Below are 26,069 nucleotides of genomic sequence, written 5' to 3'. Positions count from 1 at the left end.
CCAGAAATTCATATTTTTGATTTTCAAGGAAAAGGAAAGAAATATGAAAAATTGAAGAACATATAAGAATAAAACAGTCTACAAGTACATTCATAAAGTAGAATGAGTTAAACAAGAATGATGTTATTGTTCTAACTTTTGCTAATTCATTTACAGAATGGCTGTTTCTAAAGCTGAAGTTGTGAATGTTGTTAATTCAATTGTCTTTAATGATTTTCTCATATTGTTTTAATAGGCAGTTATTTTTATCATTTCACCTTATCTATAATGTATATACTTAAGTGAATTTAGAAACATTAATATTGCCTGATACCTTAATTTGCAGTTCACATAATTTATAATAATTTAAAACAAAGTAAATATATTTTATTATTAGAGGAAGTGAATAACAATACAATGATATGCAATAAATAATAATTGCTGGTTTGTCTGTTTTTTTCCCCCTATCATCTGGCATTATAAAATAAAATAAATGTCAATGATGTAATTAAATAATTGCTTAATTGTAAACAATTAACAAACATTAAAAAATATTAAAAGTTAAATTGAAAGGAAATGTAAAAAAAAGTGAAAATTTAATTATAAAAATTTCATTTTAGAGATTAGAAAAAAACTGCATAATATTGAGGAAAACATACTATCAGAAATTACAATCATGAGTCATGGAAGTGATTCCACATCAAGTAAAAAAGTCACTGACTGACTACATATACTACAGGAATCAAAGTTGCCAATTTTTGGAGGTTGATTTCTCTGTCCCCAAACACCTGAAGTAATTCTAAATATCTTGTTCAAAAGAAAATTCTTTTCTTAGGTAGTGTGCAAAATTTCAAGCATTTCTATAAAGCAGTTGCCAAAATGTAATATATAATATAATATAAGCAATTAAAAAGTGCAAAAATTGCCAAAAAAGCTGTATTTTCTTCTCCTCCTCCATTTTCTTTGTCCACACTGCAGACACTCATAGAGAAAAACTACTGAGTTTAGAAAGCTCAAATTTTAAACTTAAGCCTTTCTTGCTATCATTGAGGTGCTTTGGGTTGATAGGTCAAAGTTTATGGGGGTTCCCATAGAACTAATTCAGTTTTACAGCTTAATTTTATGCTTATAAAGATAAAATTCAAAATGTTATTCAATTCTATGTGCAGTAAGTTAGAACTTATATAAATTATTGCAAAACACCTTTCTTGCTTTTTCTAGCAAATTTTTAATTAAATTAAACTAACGTTTTCAGCTATCTTAAATAGCGTTCTTCAGGTTAAACATAATTTGGAACGTCCTGGAAGCTAAGTATTAACAATTTACAGGGTTAAGGATTAATAAGCAATTGAAATCTCTAAATTATAATATTTTTAATTAATTTACTGAAATTAAATAAATTAAATTTATTTACAAAAATAAATTACTGATCTAAATGATTTTTAAATTGAAAAAACAGATGGTATTTGCTGTTTAGTTTGTGTGAAGCAGTTATTCAGAGTGGTTAAACAAAACAAAAGCTAAAAGAAATCTTTGATTTTTTTATTGGCTGAAGATTATTTGAAAAGTAGAAAATAATTTTTGGTGCTGAAAGAGTAAAAAAAAAAAAACTAAATTTGGCACAAAGTAGCCAAACGTAGCATTAGTGTATGCACTCCTGATATGCAAACTAACATGTTTGCATGGATGTTCATCCATTTAAAGGAATGAGCATCTTTAAACTTTAATTTCTATTTTCTGAGTATGATAGAATGGTCCGCTAAAACCAGATGTTTGAATTGCTCTACAACTGGAGGTCGAACTCATCTTTGCTTACTAGAAGAATAAAATTATTCTATTCAAAAGAAAACATTTATTATAGTACCTCTTTGCTTTTACACTTTTCAACGTGAATAATAAAATTATTATTGGAAGTAGGTTATTTTTTGGGGGTTGTGAAATTAATTTACAGTTTGGTTTAATGAAGTCTGGTAAAGGTTTGGTCTGCTTTGTCATATGAAAATTAACATTGTGATAATTTGCTTTAATTAATAGTGTTTTATTTAAGGCAGAATGACTGTGTTTCAAAATAAAGTAAATTTTCTTGTTTATATAAAATTACATATTAGATATTATTAAATTTTATTTATTTAAATTGTTTAGAATTACTAATTTTTTATGTAAATTTTTAAAAATCCTATTTGACTTTAGTTTAATTAACTTTGATGTTTTCTTTTTCAGAAATTATCAAAAAAAGATTAGAAATATTTATTTATATTATATTGCTTGAAATGGCAGAAGATAATATACAGACTCCAAAAACAGGATACAGATTTGATTTTGACGAGAACATTAACCCATTTTGTAGCAAAAGTAAATTAAGTCGCTCACCAACATCATCTATATGTTATGAGGACAACCAAAATATAATATCAAGTTCTGTTACGCAAACTAGTTATTCCATTGAAGAAACGTCCAGTAAAGCAATGGCCTCTTTTACTACCACTAAACGAAAACAAGAAAGTATTAGTTCATTCTGTAATCAGTCTAATAGTTTTGATAAAATACAAGACTGTAAAGTATTTTCAGTGTCACACAATGAACATAGTGATGAAAAGACTACAGATATGTCCATACCTGAAAATTATAAAATTATTACTGATTGTTCACATGTGGAAAATGGAATGAATATACCTAACAATATGGTTATTGAGAAACATATTCATTCTGTTGTTCACAGAAGATCATCCTTAAGTGATGATATTAAAGTGGAGGATTTAGAGGTAAGTTTAGTTTTTTTTATTAATTTTATTCTGTAATTGTAATGTTAGGATAATTTAGATGCAATTATGCAAAGGTCTCAAACCTTTTTCTGAGAAGGTCCCTATAAACTGTAAAAAAAAAGTCTGGGGTCTGGGGCTAAGAATGAAATATATATTCAAAGATTAAGATTTTTTTATTTCTGAATAACAATGGATATAAATCAATGTCAAGTTTGTAACTGCAGCTATGTTGTCTAAAATTGGTGGAACTCTAGAAATATTCTCCATGCAAACTTCTTAAAACTTTTAAGTTCTTTTCTGGCAGATTTGTAAATATCTAACAAACTCCCTTCTTTAAATGTATTATTATAAAAATCATTTGCAGCAAGGTCTACAAATTCTAGTTGACTTTTCAAAACTTTATATTATTTGAACTAGTTCAAATATTAGTGATGATAAACTGTGTAGACCAGGTAAATATGTTTTGGGACCATATTTGGCTTAAGGGCCTTAGGTTGGAGACCTTTTTAATTATGTATTATTTTACCTTAAAACTTTGGCTACAGGCTGCCCTTCTGTTATAAGACACACTCATATATAGGCTGCAGCTTATTGCCAAGATTTTAAGATAATTGGATTTTTACAACTAAACAGTATTATTTTAAATATTTAAAGTAATAATGTTTAGTTGTAAAAGGTTGTATTAAAGTAGATAAATAATTATGCATAACAGCTTAACACTTACCAAGTTTATGCTTACTTACATACCTGTTTTAATGTGTTAATTATACAAGGTATCCCATCAATACCACATAAACTTTGCAGAGTGAAGATTTTTGCATGGAGTACAGTAGAGTTCTGCTAGTCCGAACTAATTGGGACCTAACCTTGTTTGAATTAGCAGATTTTCGAATTAGCCAAATAATTGAAATAATGCAGAAGCAAGCAGTAAAACAGATCTGATATATACAGATCCAGCACAATCAATGATGTCAGTGTCCCATCCTTTATTTCAATTGAGTTGTACTCAAAAGAGGACAAAAACAGTTAACAAAAACAAGTTTTGTAATTTTGAAGTGGCAACCTGTCTTCATTGTTTACCTTAAAATTATTTTAACTGTAAAAAACGTTTTTATTACACAGTCCAGGATTCCAATCAGTTGACTGATGCTACTGTGTGAGTTAGCATGCTTAATTAATTGTGGATGTTCAATATATTCTTCACTCTACATTATTTTAGTTTAGTTTAGTCTGCTGCTACAATGGCCACGAAATGAAAACACACAATGTGTATGTTGAAAGATAAACCTTTGCTTCAGTCATTTCCTTCTATCAATGGAAGGAAATAACTGAAGCAAAGGTTTTATCTTTGTTAAAAGTTGTACTTATATTTATTGTATTTTATTAAACATAAATAACCATCAGCCATGTTAATTTTTATTACTTTTACTTAAACTGGGTGTTTTGAAAAGGCTGGGACAAGGGTGAGAGTGCAACGAAATTGGTAGTAGAGTTTGGAGTGGGCAAGGCCACAATAACTGGCTGGAAAAAAATCGTGTAAAGATCGAGCAGTTTTGTGCCTTTACTTCAGAAAAATCAGTTGAAAATTGACAAACAGCAAGGCCCTCAACGTTTGACAAGCTTAATGAAGCCTTATTTACATGATTTACTCAGGAAAAATAAGGGGGAACACCCCTAAGTGGACTTCTTGTTAGAAAAAATTTCCTCTCCATTGACCAAAACATGTTTGGATTAAACAGACATTCAGATTAACAGTATTTGGACTAGCAGTACTTGCATATGACATTATGCTTACATAAGAGAATGTTCAAAATGACCACCATGCATATTGGGCATGCATGCACATGCTATAGAATGGTTGACTGCACACAATTCAGCATCATGTTCTCCACAAAAGTGAACACAGCATAAAGACAAGCAATCCAAGATCATGTGCAGTCAGCCATTCTACAGCATACACATGTATGTCTCAATATGCACAGTGGTCATTCTGAGCATCCTCCTATATATGTATAATGTCATATGCAAATATAATGTTTGTGTTTCCAATAAAGCTTATTTTCTGTGCACCGGATGTGATTTCATGCATTTTCTTTTGCATTTTTCTCAAAAACTATGGGTCATGGAGGTATGGTTCTTGGATCATTTTTTATATACAGTGGAATTGCTTAACGAGCCTAATTTGTTCCAGAATCTTACTTATTAAGTGAAACAATTTTTCCCATATAAATTAATGCAAAATATGATCCATGCTAAAAAAAAACACTTTAATATTTCATGTATAATGTTTATTCAAAGAAAATTATACAATATACATTGTTAAGGAGCATGAATCATCATCATCTTCTAGTGCAGAATGAACCAACCTGAAATGTGAATTCGATTTGCAAAAAACAAAAAATCAAAATAATTACTGTATAAATAATTAATTTTTACTTTAGACATTTCTAGAACTTAATTTGGAATTTAATACAAGATGGCAGCATAACTTCCTACCTCTAGTCAAATTAATTATAGTGTTTACATAGTCCAAGAATTTGGCATATTGTTTGGCGTGTATATTATATAACGGGCTGTGGTTGTTGATTTTTATATGTAATATGTCTGAACACAAGCTTGGAAAAATATGTGATCACAAGCGATACTAAAATGCTAGTGGAACAATTGCTAAACACGGACTGTTGTAGCATGCGCACAGTCTGGGACTTCCTCTCTCCTCATTGCTTGTTAAGCGAGTTATTTTTTAAAAATTTGTTTTGCTCGTTATACGAATTACTTGTTATGAGAGGTGCTCATTAAGTAAGGTTCCACTGTACTCCAAGTGGAGATTCTCACTCTGCAGAGTTTTATGTGGTCTTGACAGGATACCCTGTATTTCATTAATTACAACTATCTATGTATATTGGACCTGACAAATATACATTTCTTTTATTCTTTCTTCATTCTTTGCTGCTTATACTTTTATCATTATGTTGCAACCAGAAATGAAAAAGATCACATGTTATTTCAGAGGATAATAAATAATATATTCTAATATTAATATTGTTAAGATTTCTGCTCGATTATTTTGGCTGTTGGTGGTTGTTTATTAACCCATAGTTGATAGTTTAAAAAGTTTTGTGAAAAATACAGAATTAATATTTCTGTGAAAATTAGATCTTTTCACAAATCTTGGCAAGGCCAAGCATAGTACCTGGTTGAGGATCTGGAAATTTTAAAAAGTTTAAGAACTTCTTTTTGGTAACTCATCTTGTCCTTGAAAATTTTGACTTTGTCACAGATGTGACAATTTGTTCCCTTCACTAAGTGAATAGACTGGTCCCTTCTACTACACATCTTTATAGACTGGCCAAGATATATGAAATGAACTGTACAAATTGTTTTTTGTGCTGTTTTTATACATGATCACTGGTTGATCACAGTTGATAGCTAAACTTAATCTACACAAAGAAATTTTGAAGAAATTAATGAAATACCTTTGTCAGTTTTATTTTCATAAGTTAAATTTGAATATCATTATTTTTTAATAGTGAAGTTGCAGTTTAGTAATTTATCATAAAATGCAAAAATTCAACAAATAATGAAAATCAAATATTTATTCTGAAAATTTTTTATTTTTTGTTAATATTTTAATTTTATATTAAATTAAAAGTAAAAAAAATTAATGTTTAAATGTTTTCATATATTAAACTGGTTCTGCATTTGGTATTTCTGATATCTATAAGAAACACTGTTTAAGTTGCTGTAATTCTGATTATATTTATTAAATACTGTATATTTTACATTTTGAGTAATTAAAAGTTACAAAATATTATATTTAAGAGGCAATGATGAATAATAATATACCAAGAAATGTAATGTCTTCACAATGGTGATTTTATTGTTTTGTATCACTGTTAGTTTATAGAGGAGTTAACTATTTAATGGAAAATAAGAAAAAACATTACATTAACACCTGTTAATTTTCCATTAATTATTTTAAAATGTCATAAGGAACAAAGTTACTGTTAATTAGATTGCTATGCTATTTCTGCATTGATGGTGGCATGCTTTATCAAAGTTATTTAATATTACTCTGGAAACAGTGTTAAAACAGTATTGTAATTAATTTTTTAAAGAATGAAAAATAATTGTTGTATTTGTTAGAAAAGCATAATATCAATTCCAAAATAAAATTCATTCTCAATTAAAATAATTGTGCCAATAAAGATACTAAATTATAAGAATTATTTATAAATTTGAGGATACAAATCATGAAAACAACTGCAATTTAACACATGAAGTTAATGAAAAAAATCAAATGATAAACTAATGTACATTAAGTATCTCTATTTGGAGCTGTCATTAGCTTGAAGGAGTAACCCAAATGAAACCAAAATTTGTACACACTATTGAAGAAGGAGAAGAACGGAACAAGAAAATAAAAAATAGTAAAAAATTACAAGGCGTTGCAATGTGTAATATTGTGGAACCTGAACTGGATCATTGATGCCATGTGATAGCATAACCACATTAACTGTGACATTTTACAATAAATACTAGTATGCCATCAGTTTCTGCATCTTAATTATTTTTTCGTTTATAGTCTAATTTTATAGTGCCCTCTGTTGGCAATTTTTAAACTATTTTTTTTTTTATCCTTGTTCCATTCTTCTCTCTTCTTAAATTGGCTTCGTTTGGGTTATTCTTTCAAGCAATGACAGCTCCAAATAGAGATACTTATTTTATAACCACTCAGTATATTCTTACATTTAATTTCACAAAGATATTTGCATAATAAATTGAAATTCAATGTTAAATATATTGTTTTGAACAAAATTTATTTAAATTTCTTAATGAACTGCATGAAAAGAAAATAATGTAGATATTAAAGAACATGATACTTTTTCTTTATAATTGTATAATTAAAATTGGGTAAATGTTACTATTACAATCTCTGATGAAACATCAGTGATTAGTGAAAATAGCAATTAATATAATTTAATTTTAATAGTAATTGCTTTTTGTAATTGTAATTTTTTTAAATGGATTTTTCTAGTCATCTAAGAAACATCTGATAATATTTTTTATCTGATAGAATAACTATCAGATAAAAAATATTATCAGATGTTTCTTATATCTAATTTTATACTTACATTGCAAAATATAATAGTTTGTCATCAGATTTTTTTTTTTTTTGTTTATTTTGCAATACTCAGTAACTTGTTTATACTTGGAAGTCATAACGTGTTGATTGAAGGTGCTGTTACTTTGTACTGTATATATGAACTCTTATTTTTTATTTGTGATATAGTATGAATGACAATTGATTTACTGTAGTGGAGAAATTTTTTATTAATATTATTTTGATATAAATTATATGATTTTAAAATTGTTTAATTATGATTATATAAATTTGAAATATAAATCTGAAAGTTTCTTTTTCTTGATTCTGAAGAAATTCTAGTCAACATGGCTACAGTAAAGAATTATTTAAATTTTTATTCTAAAACATTTTTTAAGTCTATTAGAAAAATAGCATGCATTCAGACGGAATAGAATGTATTTTAAGTTTAAAAATACAGTAGCAGTTTACATAACTTGTAATATGTACCAAAAAGCATTCAATTGATGTGCAAAGTAGCACATTTAAACATCTATGATCATGATTTTTAATGATAACTAGTACAGAGAATAAGCCAAAAATAATAAACTATGATGTAACTTATTGAAGTGGAGTATCAGCAAAGCTTCTTCTATGAGGCTTACAGAATTGTGATCATTCTCAAAATCGGTTTGATTGATTTTGATTAAACTTTGCTATTTTCCATTAATTGCAATGTGGAATCTAGAAATAAATGTAAAAAATCCAGCAACAAAGTGCTTAACTTCCCATCAATATTTAAAATTCTGATGGCACTATCTGTTATGATATTTCATTTTTTAAAAATTGTTTACATTTTAAATTATTATAAAAACCTTAATTTTGAGAGTAGAGATGGATTTTATAAAAAATTGTAAATGCTAATAAAAGTAAAATCATCATTAAGTCCGCCCCTACTTGACATATGACACATGACCACCCTTTATCTCACCACCCTGTTGACCTTAAACCACCAAAATTTAATAGCATGAATCTTTCTAATACACAAACCTTCCTGTAAAATTTCAGAAATTTTAGAAAGCACAGGAAAGCTTCAAAGAGGGTAAACAAAATCGTGCCATACAGAAATATTGCTTTGTTCTTGGATTATCTTTCTGTATCTGGTTAGTGTAAGGATTGTCTCCCATGACCATCAGGTACTGTACTGTACAAGAATTGCCTCTTTTGTGCTTAACAGGTGCAGGGGTTGCTTCTTTCCTTCTGGCTCTGCCTCAATTCTATCGCAATATGACAAAGTTGCACGATGTCTAATTATATATAAATACTATACTATATTGTTAAGTGTTATTTCACACACATAGCCTTATCAATACTGTTAATGAGCACTGTTGCAAGAACTTGCCATATACTGTTATGGAAGCAAAAACAGTTCAGATCATAAATATGATTGAAAAACAATTATTTCTCAATTGAATGGGATCCCGAGTCTTAGATATAGCTTTACAGCACTTTGGCATAGAGTGGATTGATTTCTTCAAGTATTCTATACCAAACTCTTCTAATACATTCCTGCAATTGCTGTTTGTTTTCAGGCCACTTCTCTGAAATTTTTGTGCTCAAAATGTTCCAGCAGTTTTCGGTAGGGTTGAGATCAAGATTGTTACCTGACCAGCTTAGGTATCTGGTCTGGGCTTGTTTAAGTAAAAAAAAAACTAGAACAATTTGTCAGTTTATATGACAATAATGCTAGCAAACTGTAGAGAAAGGACACATTTATTATACTTTACTCACATTTTGTCATAATGGTGCAGAGTTCTGGAAGATATAGGATTTCAAGTACAGTGATACCTCAGTTTACGTCAATAATCTGTTTGAAAACAATTGGCGAAATCCAAAACCAAGGCAATTATTTCCATATGAATTAATGTAAATTTAATTAATTTGTTCTAGACACTCCAAAATACATATCAAAAATACATTTTATAGAGAATAAATACAGTGTTTAATACTAAAAACAATAAGAAATTAATATAAAATGAATATAAAAGATTAATGTAAAGAATAAATGAACATTTAACATGGCATTTAAAGGGCTGCTGGCAATGTTCCCTCTAAGCTGCGCGGCCACGCACTGCTCAAATTGTTGCCGTGCACAAGAATTTGTGTGTCACGCAGGCGAGCATGCACACCGATTTGAATTGTTGTTTACTTATTTCTCACTCTGTCTGCAACGTGATTATTGCTACATATATTTTGATTAAATACATTAAATCATTGACAAGAGATAATATTTTGTATAAAAGTATGTTTTAAAATTAATTTTAATCTCTACTTTATAATTAATTATTTTAATTTTTATAGAAAAAAATAAGATTTTATATATATATGATCAGAAAAATTTTTTGCTCAGAATCTGCTCAGTAAAAACTTTTTTTGCTCAGAGAAGTGTGTGTTTCGCTCATCCACAAAAAAAATTAGAGGAAACATTGGCTGCTGGCTCTGGAAACTTTCTTTGGTTCCATGATGGAGCTAAAAGGAAAGGAAAGCAATGGAATTGTTTTGCTAGATGTGCAGGGTAATAATGCTCATACAATGAGGAACAATGCCACACTGAGCAGGAAAATGCATGGGTCGCCCTTTGTTTTCACAAAATTAGCAGCGAGGTCATGTGGGCACACTGGCGAAATCAGTGCAACCAATGAAAACTGAAGCCAACAATAACCGATGTATTACTGTATTTGAAATTCTGCATCTTCCAGAATAACTCTGATACTGACAGATTGTTCTGTCCATATCAAGCAGCCATGTTTAGAGACCTTACCTTTTCTATGCATACCATAGTGTTTGTTGTCAAATCTGTTTGATTAAATTTGGATTCATATGAAAAGCATAACAGAATTCCACTTGTCAATGTTCTAGATCAGTGATTACCAAACTTTTTCATGCTACCATCCCCTTGGTTCCATAAACTTACCCAAATTCTCAACCCATTTTCCCTTGTGTGAGAAACTAATCTCACACTTTGTGTCCTTACCACACATTGTTCTACACATCTGGAAACCATTAAACACAATGTTTTTTCTTACCTGTTTTAATGGAGGAAAGGGAAAGGTTTTCAGTGACCTAAACCCCTACCTATGGCCACCATTCGGTCAGGATCCTGCCTCCAGCACCACCCTGCCATTCCTTGCTTTTTTGTCTCCCTAGATTTATTCATCACCCCCAGGATGGCATTAGCTTTGTGAATGATTTTTAAATTAAATTAATTAGTTGGAAAATGAAAGTTGATGAATGAAGTATAATGCAATGAAATTACTTTTAATACATTATTTGGAAACAATTTAAAACAGTTCTGTGTGTTTTTTTAATATTTAAAATAGTGAATAATAATTAATTGGGCTTTAATGTTAAATTACTTTTTTATTTAATTTTGGCTAAAATTTCACAGAAAACAAACTGCATTTTTTGTCAGTGTACTATTTTATGTAAAAGAACGTTTTTTTTATAGAAATTTAGTAGAGTCCCGAATTCAGTCATCCATATACTGTATAATAATTTTATTGATGAATTAATTCTTGTATTATTCTGATATGAGTTTGAGTTATGCTTCTCTGGAATAATTAAATATTTGTTTTCTGTGCTGTTTACATAATGAAATCGCAGCTAAAATGTTTAGATCTGTTTTTATTTTTCGTTTATTGTTCCTTATCTGAAATGCTGTGTAAAATACTTTTTTTCTTGTTGTAGAAAGGTAGTAATAGTATAGTAGCTAAATGCGGTTCATACATTTTTAATTTGTAGCTTTGTAATGAGTTCGTTTGAATAATTAATTTTAATTAATAAATTTTACATATTTGTGATAGCGGAATTAATCGAGACAATTAATAAAAAATTTTTTTAAAAAATGATGTCCTATCGATATATATTCGAACGAGTGCCATTGAACGTTGTGTTTCTTGCAATCGGCGGCAGGGGGCGCTTTCGAATATTATCGGACAATTTATTCTATGTAAGGTAACATCATAATTTTTATACCGCCTACTACATAGTGTGCAATTATGGAAAAGGAGATTGGTCAGACTAGAAATTAGCCGTTGCGTACTTCGGAAAGCTCTCGTTTCAATTGGTAATTGATATAGTAATATCTTTTAAAATTGGGGGGGGCGATATTAAAGCAATTAGGAGCGGTTGGCGGGTTTAAAAATTGAATAAAATTTGAGCACGTGTTTCCTCACGTGGGAGTCGTTTCTGTGTAGGATTGACCGCCTTGGAGATACTGTTCTGGGTGTGTCCTGTGCAGCATTCTTTAACCATCCATTCGTATTCGTCGATCGTAATCGTAACATTGGTCATCAACGGTTTCTCTTACAAGTAAGTAATATCGTACGATATAAGCTTATATTTCGATTCCTGTACATGTATTATAATTACATATATATGCTCGATTAATTGATCGGTAATCAATTTATTTTCCCGTAAATATTAAAAATCGAAAAATCAACCTTACTGTAAAGGTAAAGCTGGTTTTAGTCAGGAAATCTAATAAATATAAGCTAATTTAAAGTAATTAATTATATTTTTCACTTTCTCCTTAATGGATTTTTTACATTAACATTTGAATGCCGTATTTTAATTTGTATTAAATTAAATACGCTTCTAAAATTCCATTAGCGTGTAGGCTTTATTAGTGCGTTGGCTTTTATATAATCTAATTGTCTTTATGTATATATAGTAAAATAACTAAATTTGAACGATGATATATCCAAATATATCGCCGCTTCTGAATAAAATATCGAATTTTTGGGTGTATTATCATAATCGATTTTCCATTCGTAAAATTGTGGAATTAACTATTTATCCGTTATTTTTATCTCGCAATTTTAAAGGCGTTATCCGCCACTAGATAGGGAATTGTTCGTTTTATTTTTATTTTTCTGAAAAATATCTAACATTGTTACCGAGTATAGACTATAGTATGCACTGGAGACGGTCCAGCACATTAACCCGAATATATAGTTCGAAAATGTTTTGACTCCTTCCTCTATGCACTTTGATCTTATTTTCGACTCGTTATATGTAATAATTATACATCAATATTATGTATTACGAATGTGCGATAATTATAATCGGGTGTGTTTAAATTAATATATTAACGATTAATTTTAAAACAGCTGATTTGATATTTGATTTGTGACGTATGATGGTTGATAGGCGCATGTTCTGTTATGTTCCAAGTGTGTCGGATTGTTGTGTCGCCCTAGCCTTGTCCCAGATCGGCGTGCATATGTTTTGTTCTCTTTACCGTTCGCAAGTTTACTTTTACATGAACGATAATCCTGTTTCTTGCTAGTGCTTATAAAATAGATGCTATCGATTGATTGTTATCGAGTATTAGTATTTTTACACCCTCCACGAAACACGTCTATCGATGTTTCGTATATATTATTGTACTGTTTAACGTTGGTGCATTGCGTATTGATATTAGTGTATAGTTTTGTGTTTTGAAATTTTTTCCCGTCATCTAGGAAGTTTAGAAAATAAAAATCTAAACTCATTTAATTTGTCGCGATTTATTTTTAATTTTTTGTTTTAATACAATTGTTTCCGTTTCAAAAGTAACTACAGTAAATGCTCAAAATGACATCATAGATTTTTAATAGAATTTTTGGTTGATGAAATCATTTCTAATTGAAAATGCCTGAATTAGTAAGTATTTGCGATCTTAAATTTTAACCTTCATCCGAATTATTTTTTTACGTATAGAAATAATATAATTAAATGTAAATGTAATCTAAAAGTAATCGAGTTTTTCCGTTATATTTGCTACAGTAATTATAGAAAAGCATTCTGGAAATGTTTTGTTAACAAATTCTACTTGTAATATTTAATCAGTTGATAACAAAAAAGTTCTGAATTACTCATTTAATTATTTTATTTAGATTCATTATATAATAATTACAGTAATTGTATTAAAATATTAGCTGCTGGAAATTTCTTTATCAATGTATAAATAGAATATCTTTATTCCTTTTCATGTAGTTTGTTTAAATGTTTTTCATTTTATCTTGTGCTAATGTAGAAATAATGTTGCTTATGATGTTTTAAATTTTTTGTTATGATTGTTTAAAAATATAGGTATTAACTAACTATGCTGTTAATTTGAAATTATTCCCATTAATGATTATACATTATTTCTTGTTCAAGTTTTATTCTGATTGCAAATAATTGTTTAAATAGGATTTTTGTGTATACAATCGCTTTGTTCTTAAATGCTATTTCACTTATTTTCTTAATCAAGATTTTTGTCTTACAAGTTAGTGAAATACATAAGTGGAATTCAGTTTAAATGAATGTAGTATATTATGGCCAAAGTAAAATAAAAGAATTATGATAGAAAAATATATTTTCAAAGTATATTTTACATAAAATATTTTATTGAATAGAAGCTTAGTAATTTCCATTCAGTTCTATTTAATTGCAAATTAAATAGATTTAGTATTCTGAAATAGTTTTCTGTATTAGTATTCTAAAAGAGACTTTGAAGATAATTCTTTTTTTAGATTGGCATTAATTTTCTTACAGCAATAATGAAACTGGAATTTTGAACAGATTAAGATTATGCAAATTTTTCTAATATGAAGCCCTTTGAATACTTTGCGTGATATAATCATGTGATTGAAAATTTCCACTTGGGGCCAACTGAATTATCATGTTTGCCATCTTTATCATAACATCATTTATAGATATAAAAATATAAATATTACACACTTTTTCTGTGTAATATTTATATTTTTGAAAAAAATGAAATCTGCTGTGAGGATATTGCTAATTTGCTGTATGTTCAAGATAAAATAATCGATTAAATTTTTTTTTATCTGGAATGTTCTGTTTGATTGTCATCAAATTACTTTCTGGCTAATATAATTCTGATACACTTAGGTTAAATTTATTTTTAAACAATCATACTTGGGGAATCAGAGTATATGATAAAATGTAGTAAAAATTTCTGTTATTCATTAATAATTAATATCTGTTTATTAATAAATATTTTAATTTCAAGTACTATATATAAATAAATATGGAAGTATTTAAATAATAATTATTTAAAGTATTTCTTATTCATATTGAATAGATAACTAATATAAAATGGATTCTTAACATGTGTTGAAAGAAATATTTTTAAATTTTTCATAATTTAAGTATAATTTTAAATAACGTTTTTAAGTTAATGTATATACTAATTAAAAGAGTTATAAAAAATTTGTTTGTATTATAACACAAAGAATGGGGATCAGAATGTTATTCACAGATGTTTGATTGTGAAATACTTTTGCATAGTGGTAACACATTATTTATAGAATGCAGCTGTAAAATATTAACTGCAGTCAGCCACTCATTTTTGAGGGAAATTGTTTTAAAAATTAGATAAGTAAGTATCTGTTTAATGTTATCTTTAGATGATGATTGTTTCATATACAGTACCACTGTTAGAAATTACTCTAGGATATATGTTAGTTCTAACTTTATAGTCCTGATTATTACCTGGAGTTCTAAAAAAAATTATTATAAATTTTATTTCTTCAATTAATATTTAGTTTTTAAAAGCAATATTCTAAAACTCACTTCATAATATTTCTTATTATATCTTAAAATATGACAATTGCATTCTACAAAAATACATTGCTGTTAACAAATATCTTTTCAGTTGTTTAATCATAGTATTCAATTTAGTTTTTAGTAACACTTAGTATATGTATAATTGGTGACTTTTTTACCTGTAACTTGAAAAGATTAAAGTTGTCTGTAAAGCTTTTTAATTAATGTATGTAGTCAAATATATTTTTCCAATAGTATGAAAATTTATAAACATATCTAAGTGTTTATTATATTTGTAATTGAATGCTTTTTTGATATTTTCATTTTTATATGTGGATTTAAAGAAAGGAAAGGAAGAAATAGCAAAAAGAAGAAAGTATAATCTGGAAAGTTTTAGTCTGAATTTTGGACTTACATAAATCAGGCTGTTTCTTGTTGATTTAATAAGCTTTGGCAATATTCTTTTAATAATTGATTACAATATTACATGTTCAAACTATCTTACTATACTGTACATATCATGAAAACAGTAGTTATATATTAAATGCATCAGCGTGTATAATACGGATTTTTTTATGCATAATTTATTAAGTTTTTATATATATAGTCTTCATAATAAAACTTAAATTTTTATAATTTAGTGAATCTTTTTTAGATTAAAAATTGTAAAAATTAGAAATATAAATGAAATGATTCAGTATTATTACTTCTTGACTTTGCTTATAATGCTTACTTTGGATAAGAGACATTATATATAGTTTCATTTCTAGAGATGTTTTCCCACCATTAAATCATTTTTATCTAAAAACATTTTATATCTGATCTAATTAATATTTTATTTGAAATATTTTCTTTAATATAGTTAAAATCAACACAATACAATTTTTGTTAATTCATTAATATTATATGTTGGCATATGTTTTTTAACTATATACTGTGTACATCTAACACAATTCAACATTTTCTATGCTTGTCTCAATCTCAACATACTAAAGTTAGCTTTTATTTTTATATACACTGTATATATTTTTAAAAGTCATAAAAAGATAATGAAAATAAATGTTTATTCTTCTCTGAAGTAGACTATGGTTTAAATAGTAATGTAAAATACATTTAACATATTTAGATATAGATTGCAGAAAAATGGGATTCTTCATTAGTCTCATTATTTTTAGAAAACAATTAGACAGTAATTAACAGGCTGGATAATGAATGTTTACATTTTAAATTTTTTAGAGATGCACATTTGTATTTAATGCTCTTTGTTTTAAAAGCAAGTCATAAACAAACAGTAATTTATAAACTTTAGTTAAATTCTGACTTTACAAACTAGGATCGTAAAATTTTAAATTTAGGTTTATTGAATATTGAAAGGAAGTGGTTTGAGTCAACTTGTATTTCTCAACTGTTTTGATTAAATTAGGTCACACATGAGTTGATTGCTTTATGAGTAGTTTTTTTTTTTAATTCATATATTTAGATTAATTTATTCAGTTTGTTTTAGTTTTTAATAGTTTCAAAATAATAGAATTATAAATTTATTGATAATTTTCATATTTTAAATAAAATTTTATATATGAACAACAAGCATAATATGTACACACCACACACACACCACCTCTATATATTAAGTATAATCTATATATAATATGAGGGCTATTTTTTAAATAAGGTCTGTTTGTGAATGAGAGTGAGAATAACATGCGTTCACAGCAGTGTGCATGAACATCTACTCCCAGCATGCTTTACACATGTTTAGACACCATTTGCAGCCATATTGTCTGTCTGTGTGCTGAGCTGTAGAAGTTTATAATGTTTAAGAAAATTGAGTTGCCCACCAACTGTGAGATACGATCTGTTATTCGGTTTCAACACGAAAGATCATGGCGACTGTCTTTTGGGACAGGAAAGGGATTTTGTTAATGGATTTTATGCCGTTAGGCACAACAATCAATTCTGATGCATATTGTGTGACCTTTAGAAAACTCCAGCATGTAATGCAACTTTTTAAATCATCTATTGACATGAATTGAATAGGATATGAGGAAAAATGCTAGGTATGGAAATTGAATTATTACTTTACAATTACACTGGACAGCAAATTTTAACTTTGATAATTTTTCTTGATCTTTTGTCTATAATTTTGTTTTATCTGTTACTTTTTATGATAACAACAAAAAAAAATACTTCTCTCATCTCAGAATAAGAAAATAAAAGCCAACTTACTTATTAATTTTATTAGTAATAAAAAAAATATATAAATTAAAGTTTTTCATGCCACTTTCCCTTGTATAATGCTCTTTTGGTTTCTAAAATCAGTGTCAGCCAATATTCTTCATTCTTTTTCAAACTTATTTACATAAGTGCACATTAGGAGTATAAACCTGTTTCTAGTCAATTCAACAAAAATCTATAATTAACTTTGGCAAGAAATTCTCAGATGATTTTAACAAAGATGATNAGTAAAAACTTTTTTTGCTCAGAGAAGTGTGTGTTTCGCTCATCCACAAAAAAAATTAGAGGAAACATTGGCTGCTGGCTCTGGAAACTTTCTTTGGTTCCATGATGGAGCTAAAAGGAAAGGAAAGCAATGGAATTGTTTTGCTAGATGTGCAGGGTAATAATGCTCATACAATGAGGAACAATGCCACACTGAGCAGGAAAATGCATGGGTTGCCCTTTGTTTTCACAAAATTAGCAGCGAGGTCATGTGGGCACACTGGCGAAATCAGTGCAACCAATGAAAACTGAAGCCAACAATAACCGATGTATTACTGTATTTGAAATTCTGCATCTTCCAGAATAACTCTGATACTGACAGATTGTTCTGTCCATATCAAGCAGCCATGTTTAGAGACCTTACCTTTTCTATGCATACCATAGTGTTTGTTGTCAAATCTGTTTGATTAAATTTGGATTCATATGAAAAGCATAACAGAATTCCACTTGTCAATGTTCTAGATCAGTGATTACCAAACTTTTTCATGCTACCATCCCCTTGGTTCCATAAACTTACCCAAATTCTCAACCCATTTTCCCTTGTGTGAGAAACTAATCTCACACTTTGTGTCCTTACCACACATTGTTCTACACATCTGGAAACCATTAAACACAATGTTTTTTCTTACCTGTTTTAATGGAGGAAAGGGAAAGGTTTTCAGTGACCTAAACCCCTACCTATGGCCACCATTCGGTCAGGATCCTGCCTCCAGCACCACCCTGCCATTCCTTGCTTTTTTGTCTCCCTAGATTTATTCATCACCCCCAGGATGGCATTAGCTTTGTGAATGATTTTTAAATTAAATTAATTAGTTGGAAAATGAAAGTTGATGAATGAAGTATAATGCAATGAAATTACTTTTAATACATTATTTGGAAACAATTTAAAACAGTTCTGTGTGTTTTTTTAATATTTAAAATAGTGAATAATAATTAATTGGGCTTTAATGTTAAATTACTTTTTTATTTAATTTTGGCTAAAATTTCACAGAAAACAAACTGCATTTTTTGTCAGTGTACTATTTTATGTAAAAGAACGTTTTTTTTATAGAAATTTAGTAGAGTCCCGAATTCAGTCATCCATATACTGTATAATAATTTTATTGATGAATTAATTCTTGTATTATTCTGATATGAGTTTGAGTTATGCTTCTCTGGAATAATTAAATATTTGTTTTCTGTGCTGTTTACATAATGAAATCGCAGCTAAAATGTTTAGATCTGTTTTTATTTTTCGTTTATTGTTCCTTATCTGAAATGCTGTGTAAAATACTTTTTTTCTTGTTGTAGAAAGGTAGTAATAGTATAGTAGCTAAATGCGGTTCATACATTTTTAATTTGTAGCTTTGTAATGAGTTCGTTTGAATAATTAATTTTAATTAATAAATTTTACATATTTGTGATAGCGGAATTAATCGAGACAATTANTTAAATAAGGTCCGTTTGTGAATGAGAGTGAGAATAACATGCGTTCACAGCAGTGTGCATGAACATCTACTCCCAGCATGCTTTACACATGTTTAGACACCATTTGCAGCCATATTGTCTGTCTGTGTGCTGAGCTGTAGAAGTTTATAATGTTTAAGAAAATTGAGTTGCCCACCAACTGTGAGATACGATCTGTTATTCGGTTTCAACACGAAAGATCATGGCGACTGTCTTTTGGGACAGGAAAGGGATTTTGTTAATGGATTTTATGCCGTTAGGCACAACAATCAATTCTGATGCATATTGTGTGACCTTTAGAAAACTCCAGCATGTAATGCAACTTTTTAAATCATCTATTGACATGAATTGAATAGGATATGAGGAAAAATGCTAGGTATGGAAATTGAATTATTACTTTACAATTACACTGGACAGCAAATTTTAACTTTGATAATTTTTCTTGATCTTTTGTCTATAATTTTGTTTTATCTGTTACTTTTTATGATAACAACAAAAAAAAATACTTCTCTCATCTCAGAATAAGAAAATAAAAGCCAACTTACTTATTAATTTTATTAGTAATAAAAAAAATATATAAATTAAAGTTTTTCATGCCACTTTCCCTTGTATAATGCTCTTTTGGTTTCTAAAATCAGTGTCAGCCAATATTCTTCATTCTTTTTCAAACTTATTTACATAAGTGCACATTAGGAGTATAAACCTGTTTCTAGTCAATTCAACAAAAATCTATAATTAACTTTGGCAAGAAATTCTCAGATGATTTTAACAAAGATGATCATCTGTTTCTTTCAAGAACTATGTATTCTGATATTCCCAGCTCTCTTATTTTGCCAAAAACTCAATTTGACAACAAAATAATATCCCATGTTTAATACTCAGTATTTAGTGCAGATATATTCCAATTAAAAGTTATTGGTGTGCAGGCTGTAAAATAATTGCCAACATTTCACATTTATGAAATACAATATTTTTAAAAAGTGATAAACTATAAAATAACATGTAAGCAGACAATTTTACTTCTATATAGCAGTGTTAGATAACATTTCTATTTTTAAAAATTCCAGAGTTTAAAATCAAACTTAATGTTCGAGTAAGTTGTTTTATGAGTTTGTTTTTGACTTTTTCTCCAAATGTATATAATATGGTAAAAATTAAAACAATAATAAAACAATTTTTAACTCTAATGGCAGCTTGTATAGGTGGAGAAGCATTTGGTCTCTATTATAGATGTTAAAATATTCATTTTATATTTAGGAGGCTGATTCTGTTGTCGGTAGTGTGTGCTGATGAAATTGGCATGGTTTAATTTTCAGCAGCAGCAGATTGATTGGGGAGGTGGCTTGTGTTAAGCCTTCCCCATTGACACACACAAAATAAAATTTAAGATCATTAAAATTTGTTCAAAAACAATTTTTAATGAAAGTTATTTGTTCAAACTTTAAAAGAAAAACATTTATGATTGCAACTGTAGTTTGTTGGATCATTCATACTGCAATCATCATAAACATGATAAAAACATAAATTATTTGAGTATTTTTATTTTTGAGTTAGAGAAAGCTAACTCAAAAATTAAAAATACTTGAATAAGACTAGCTTACTATTCTTCTACTGCTGATTAGTTTCTTTACAAAAGAACTTTCAATTCATGCTGTACAATCTGATGCTACACTTAACACTTGACTCAAATTCAGACAGGTGCAGCAATGAGCATTTAAAAACATTGTTAAATTCAAATGTAGATGTTTGTTGTCCCATCTATGATGTGTGTATTTATTGTCATATTTTTTTATGTTACTCTTATTTTATTTTATCTTATTTTAATTCTAATCTTTACCTAAAATTAGAAATGTAAGTTTATCTGTTAAGTCTCTGTTTTTTGAACATACTTTTACATATTTTAAATCAAAAATGATTCAAAAGGTTGTTCTTGAATTCTTAATTATGAAATTTAATTGTTGAAATTTTAAATATAAAAAATTGATACATACCTAATTTTTACATTCAATTTAAATTAATATTTGTTGAATCTATAAAATTTTTGTAATCAAATAATAGTATTTTAATTACATTTAATTGGCATATTACATGTACTGTACCTTATTTATGCAAATTTCAAAAGTTTCTTTACATGTAATAGTATTAACAACTTTTTTTAATACACAACAAGCATTTTCATCATATGCATTTCCTATAGCAAGTGCAGCAATATTTTTTTCTACATTCAGCATTGAAAAGTATCTCTAGAGAATTTAACTTGTTAACAAATTAAAAGTAAATATTAAAAAATTTAATATAATTCTATATTTTGTAAGATTTTGTTTTGTTACATATGTTTTCTTTATAGCATTTGACTATAAATAAATTTTTATACTGATGATAATTTCCAAATGAAAGCATAAAAATAGAAAATGAACTTGCTTATAATATTATTGTCAAACACTAACCATTATGTAATATGCTTAAATTATGAATTACCATAACTTTGCTGCAATATTCTTTTTCTTTATAATAACACATTACATAAAGTTTTGTGTTTCAAGCTATTTATTAAATTATTTTTTTATTAATTGTTTCTGAAAAATAGTTTTAGCAATTTAGATTTAGTTGTATAGTTAGTTATATTGCAGTTCAGGTATACAATAAGATTTATTTGTTAAGTCTAAATATTTTACATAGAAATCAAACTCTCTGTTTAACTAAAATTATTATAGTCAATTATAGTATCATGAAATTACGGTGTATATGTAACATTGCATTAGATTTTGAGTAAATTAATTCTTTTAATTACAGTAAGTGTATTCAGTATTCATAGTCCATGAACTATAAATGCACAGTGTACCAGAAATAGAAAAACAAACAAGTTTCTGGATTATCTGAAAGACCCTTAGTCCCTCAAGTTTGGAAAATGATAGGAAAAGTTTATATGCCATATTTGAGCAAAATCATATTAAATTCTTGTCATTTGTATTATCCTTTAATACTTGCTAATTTGTTGATGATTGAGAAAATGAAACTACTAAATTCTGGAATTAATGAATTAATCAATACATTTCCTCTTCATGCAAAAAACCAGTTTCTGTTCACATACACCAGTGTTTCTCAACCTCTAATGAATCGTTGCCCCCTTCCATAAAACCGTTACTTAGTATCGCCCCCTTCAATAAAACCGTTATGTAGTATCGTCCCCATCACTTCAAAATTCCGATGCTGAGGGCCAAGGCTAACGCCAAATTTGTACTGCATTGAATAGACTAGTGACTAGTATAATGTTGTTTGTTTAATTATTGTACGATATAACAAATAAAATATCTAATTATTCTTAGTATAATGTTTTACTATATCGCCCAGAAAATTGTTTTTTGCCCCCCAAAATATAAATTGTTAGTAATCGTTTTTTCATGTTGAGGGGACACTGACATACACCATGAACTTCTCACCATTTCTTTCCTATGAAAGTTATTCATGGCATACTCTGTGTATTCAATAAATTTTATACATAAATAAAAGGTTTTTTGTGAATTTTATTAATTTTAATATTAAACTTTATTAGGGAACAACATCCACAGAAAACGACAAAGAAAAATTATTAGATTTTAAAGATTTGGGAGATATTTCATCTGGCAACTTAGGATCTGTGTCTAATCAAAGTGAAGCTGGTCCGGATGTTGCACAGTTTACTGAAGAGGAATTCAGATCTGCTGCAGAATGTAAGAACGATAATTTATATGTTTACATGGATATGTAAAGAATATCTGTTCTTACTCATAGTCCAAAAATTTTACAATATACTATTACAATTAAATAATTTTTATGAAATGTCTAAATTTTTAAATCTAAAATGAACAAAATTTATTAATCTGACAAATAAACTTAATAAAATTTGACTAATTTGACTTAAAAACTTAGTAAAATTTGATTGATTTATTACAATGAAGATTCATATATTGATAAATAGAAAATAATTTTGGATTCCTTACTGCTAATTTCATCCAGGACTTTCAGTAATATAAAAAAGTTGAATTTTAAATAGTTTATATGATAGTTTAATAGTAAAATTTTCATATATTAAGCAAATTAACAAAAGCAATAGGTTTTATTAAATCTTTTGGTTTTGAATATATTATTAGATTATTAAATTGAAGGATGCTTTAAAATATAATTTTCAATTTTTATTTCTTCACATAAAATTTGAGGGTGTGTCGGATTGTTGTGTCGCCCTAGCCTTGTCCCAGATCGGCGTGCATGTTTTGTTCTCTTTACCGTTCGCAAGTTTACTTTCACATGAACGATAATCCTGTTTCTTGCTATTGCTTATAAAATAGATGCTATCGATTGATTGTTATCGAGTATTAGTATTTTTACACCCTCCACGAAACACGTCTATCGATGTTTCGTATATATTATTGTACTGTTTAACGTTGGTGCATTGCGTATTGATATTAGTGTATAGTTTTGTGTTTTGAAATTTTTTCCCGTCATCTAGGAAGTTTAGAAAATAAAAATCTAAACTCATTTAATTTGTCGCGATTTATTTTTAATTTTTTGTTTTAATACAATTGTTTCCGTTTCAAAAGTAACTACAGTAAATGCTCAAAATGACATCATAGATTTTTAATAGAATTTTTGGTTGATGAAATCATTTCTAATTGAAAATGCCTGAATTAGTAAGTATTTGCGATCTTAAATTTTAACCTTCATCCGAATTATTTTTTTACGTATAGAAATAATATAATTAAATGTAAATGTAATCTAAAAGTAATCGAGTTTTTCCGTTATATTTGCTACAGTAATTATAGAAAAGCATTCTGGAAATGTTTTGTTAACAAATTCTACTTGTAATATTTAATCAGTTGATAACAAAAAAGTTCTGAATTACTCATTTAATTATTTTATTTAGATTCATTATATAATAATTACAGTAATTGTATTAAAATATTAGCTGCTGGAAATTTCTTTATCAATGTATAAATAGAATATCTTTATTCCTTTTCATGTAGTTTGTTTAAATGTTTTTCATTTTATCTTGTGCTAATGTAGAAATAATGTTGCTTATGATGTTTTAAATTTTTTGTTATGATTGTTTAAAAATATAGGTATTAACTAACTATGCTGTTAATTTGAAATTATTCCCATTAATGATTATACATTATTTCTTGTTCAAGTTTTATTCTGATTGCAAATAATTGTTTAAATAGGATTTTTGTGTATACAATCGCTTTGTTCTTAAATGCTATTTCACTTATTTTCTTAATCAAGATTTTTGTCTTACAAGTTAGTGAAATACATAAGTGGAATTCAGTTTAAATGAATGTAGTATATTATGGCCAAAGTAAAATAAAAGAATTATGATAGAAAAATATATTTTCAAAGTATATTTTACATAAAATATTTTATTGAATAGAAGCTTAGTAATTTCCATTCAGTTCTATTTAATTGCAAATTAAATAGATTTAGTATTCTGAAATAGTTTTCTGTATTAGTATTCTAAAAGAGACTTTGAAGATAATTCTTTTTTTAGATTGGCATTAATTTTCTTACAGCAATAATGAAACTGGAATTTTGAACAGATTAAGATTATGCAAATTTTTCTAATATGAAGCCCTTTGAATACTTTGCGTGATATAATCATGTGATTGAAAATTTCCACTTGGGGCCAACTGAATTATCATGTTTGCCATCTTTATCATAACATCATTTATAGATATAAAAATATAAATATTACACACTTTTTCTGTGTAATATTTATATTTTTGAAAAAAATGAAATCTGCTGTGAGGATATTGCTAATTTGCTGTATGTTCAAGATAAAATAATCGATTAAATTTTTTTTTATCTGGAATGTTCTGTTTGATTGTCATCAAATTACTTTCTGGCTAATATAATTCTGATACACTTAGGTTAAATTTATTTTTAAACAATCATACTTGGGGAATCAGAGTATATGATAAAATGTAGTAAAAATTTCTGTTATTCATTAATAATTAATATCTGTTTATTAATAAATATTTTAATTTCAAGTACTATATATAAATAAATATGGAAGTATTTAAATAATAATTATTTAAAGTATTTCTTATTCATATTGAATAGATAACTAATATAAAATGGATTCTTAACATGTGTTGAAAGAAATATTTTTAAATTTTTCATAATTTAAGTATAATTTTAAATAACGTTTTAAAGTTAATGTATATACTAATTAAAAGAGTTATAAAAAATTTGTTTGTATTATAACACAAAGAATGGGGATCAGAATGTTATTCACAGATGTTTGATTGTGAAATACTTTTGCATAGTGGTAACACATTATTTATAGAATGCAGCTGTAAAATATTAACTGCAGTCAGCCACTCATTTTTGAGGGAAATTGTTTTAAAAATTAGATAAGTAAGTATCTGTTTAATGTTATCTTTAGATGATGATTGTTTCATATACAGTACCACTGTTAGAAATTACTCTAGGATATATGTTAGTTCTAACTTTATAGTCCTGATTATTACCTGGAGTTCTAAAAAAAATTATTATAAATTTTATTTCTTCAATTAATATTTAGTTTTTAAAAGCAATATTCTAAAACTCACTTCATAATATTTCTTATTATATCTTAAAATATGACAATTGCATTCTACAAAAATACATTGCTGTTAACAAATATCTTTTCAGTTGTTTAATCATAGTATTCAATTTAGTGTGGAGGATTT

The 26,069-nt window shown here is 27.5% G+C and overlaps 1 protein-coding gene across 1 annotated transcript in view; it reads left to right on the top strand.

Annotated features, from left to right (window-relative positions):
- The window catches only part of LOC111637012, a 74,135-nt gene that overhangs the window by 37,616 nt on the left and 10,450 nt on the right, over nt 1–26,069 (top strand). The window contains exons 3-4 of the mRNA XM_023382415.1: nt 2,200–2,741; nt 22,919–23,075. Coding sequence (XP_023238183.1) covers nt 2,250–2,741; nt 22,919–23,075 — 649 coding nt within the window. The 5' untranslated portion in view covers nt 2,200–2,249. The remainder of the gene's footprint in view (nt 1–2,199; nt 2,742–22,918; nt 23,076–26,069) is intronic.

This window comes from Centruroides sculpturatus, unplaced genomic scaffold (genome assembly GCF_000671375.1).
Source record: "Centruroides sculpturatus isolate CEXI.00-Female unplaced genomic scaffold, Cexi_2.0 scaffold927, whole genome shotgun sequence".
Lineage (NCBI taxonomy): Eukaryota > Metazoa > Arthropoda > Arachnida > Scorpiones > Buthidae > Centruroides > Centruroides sculpturatus.
Note: the sequence above shows the minus strand (reverse complement) of the source record. Positions and strands in the feature narration are given on the sequence as shown.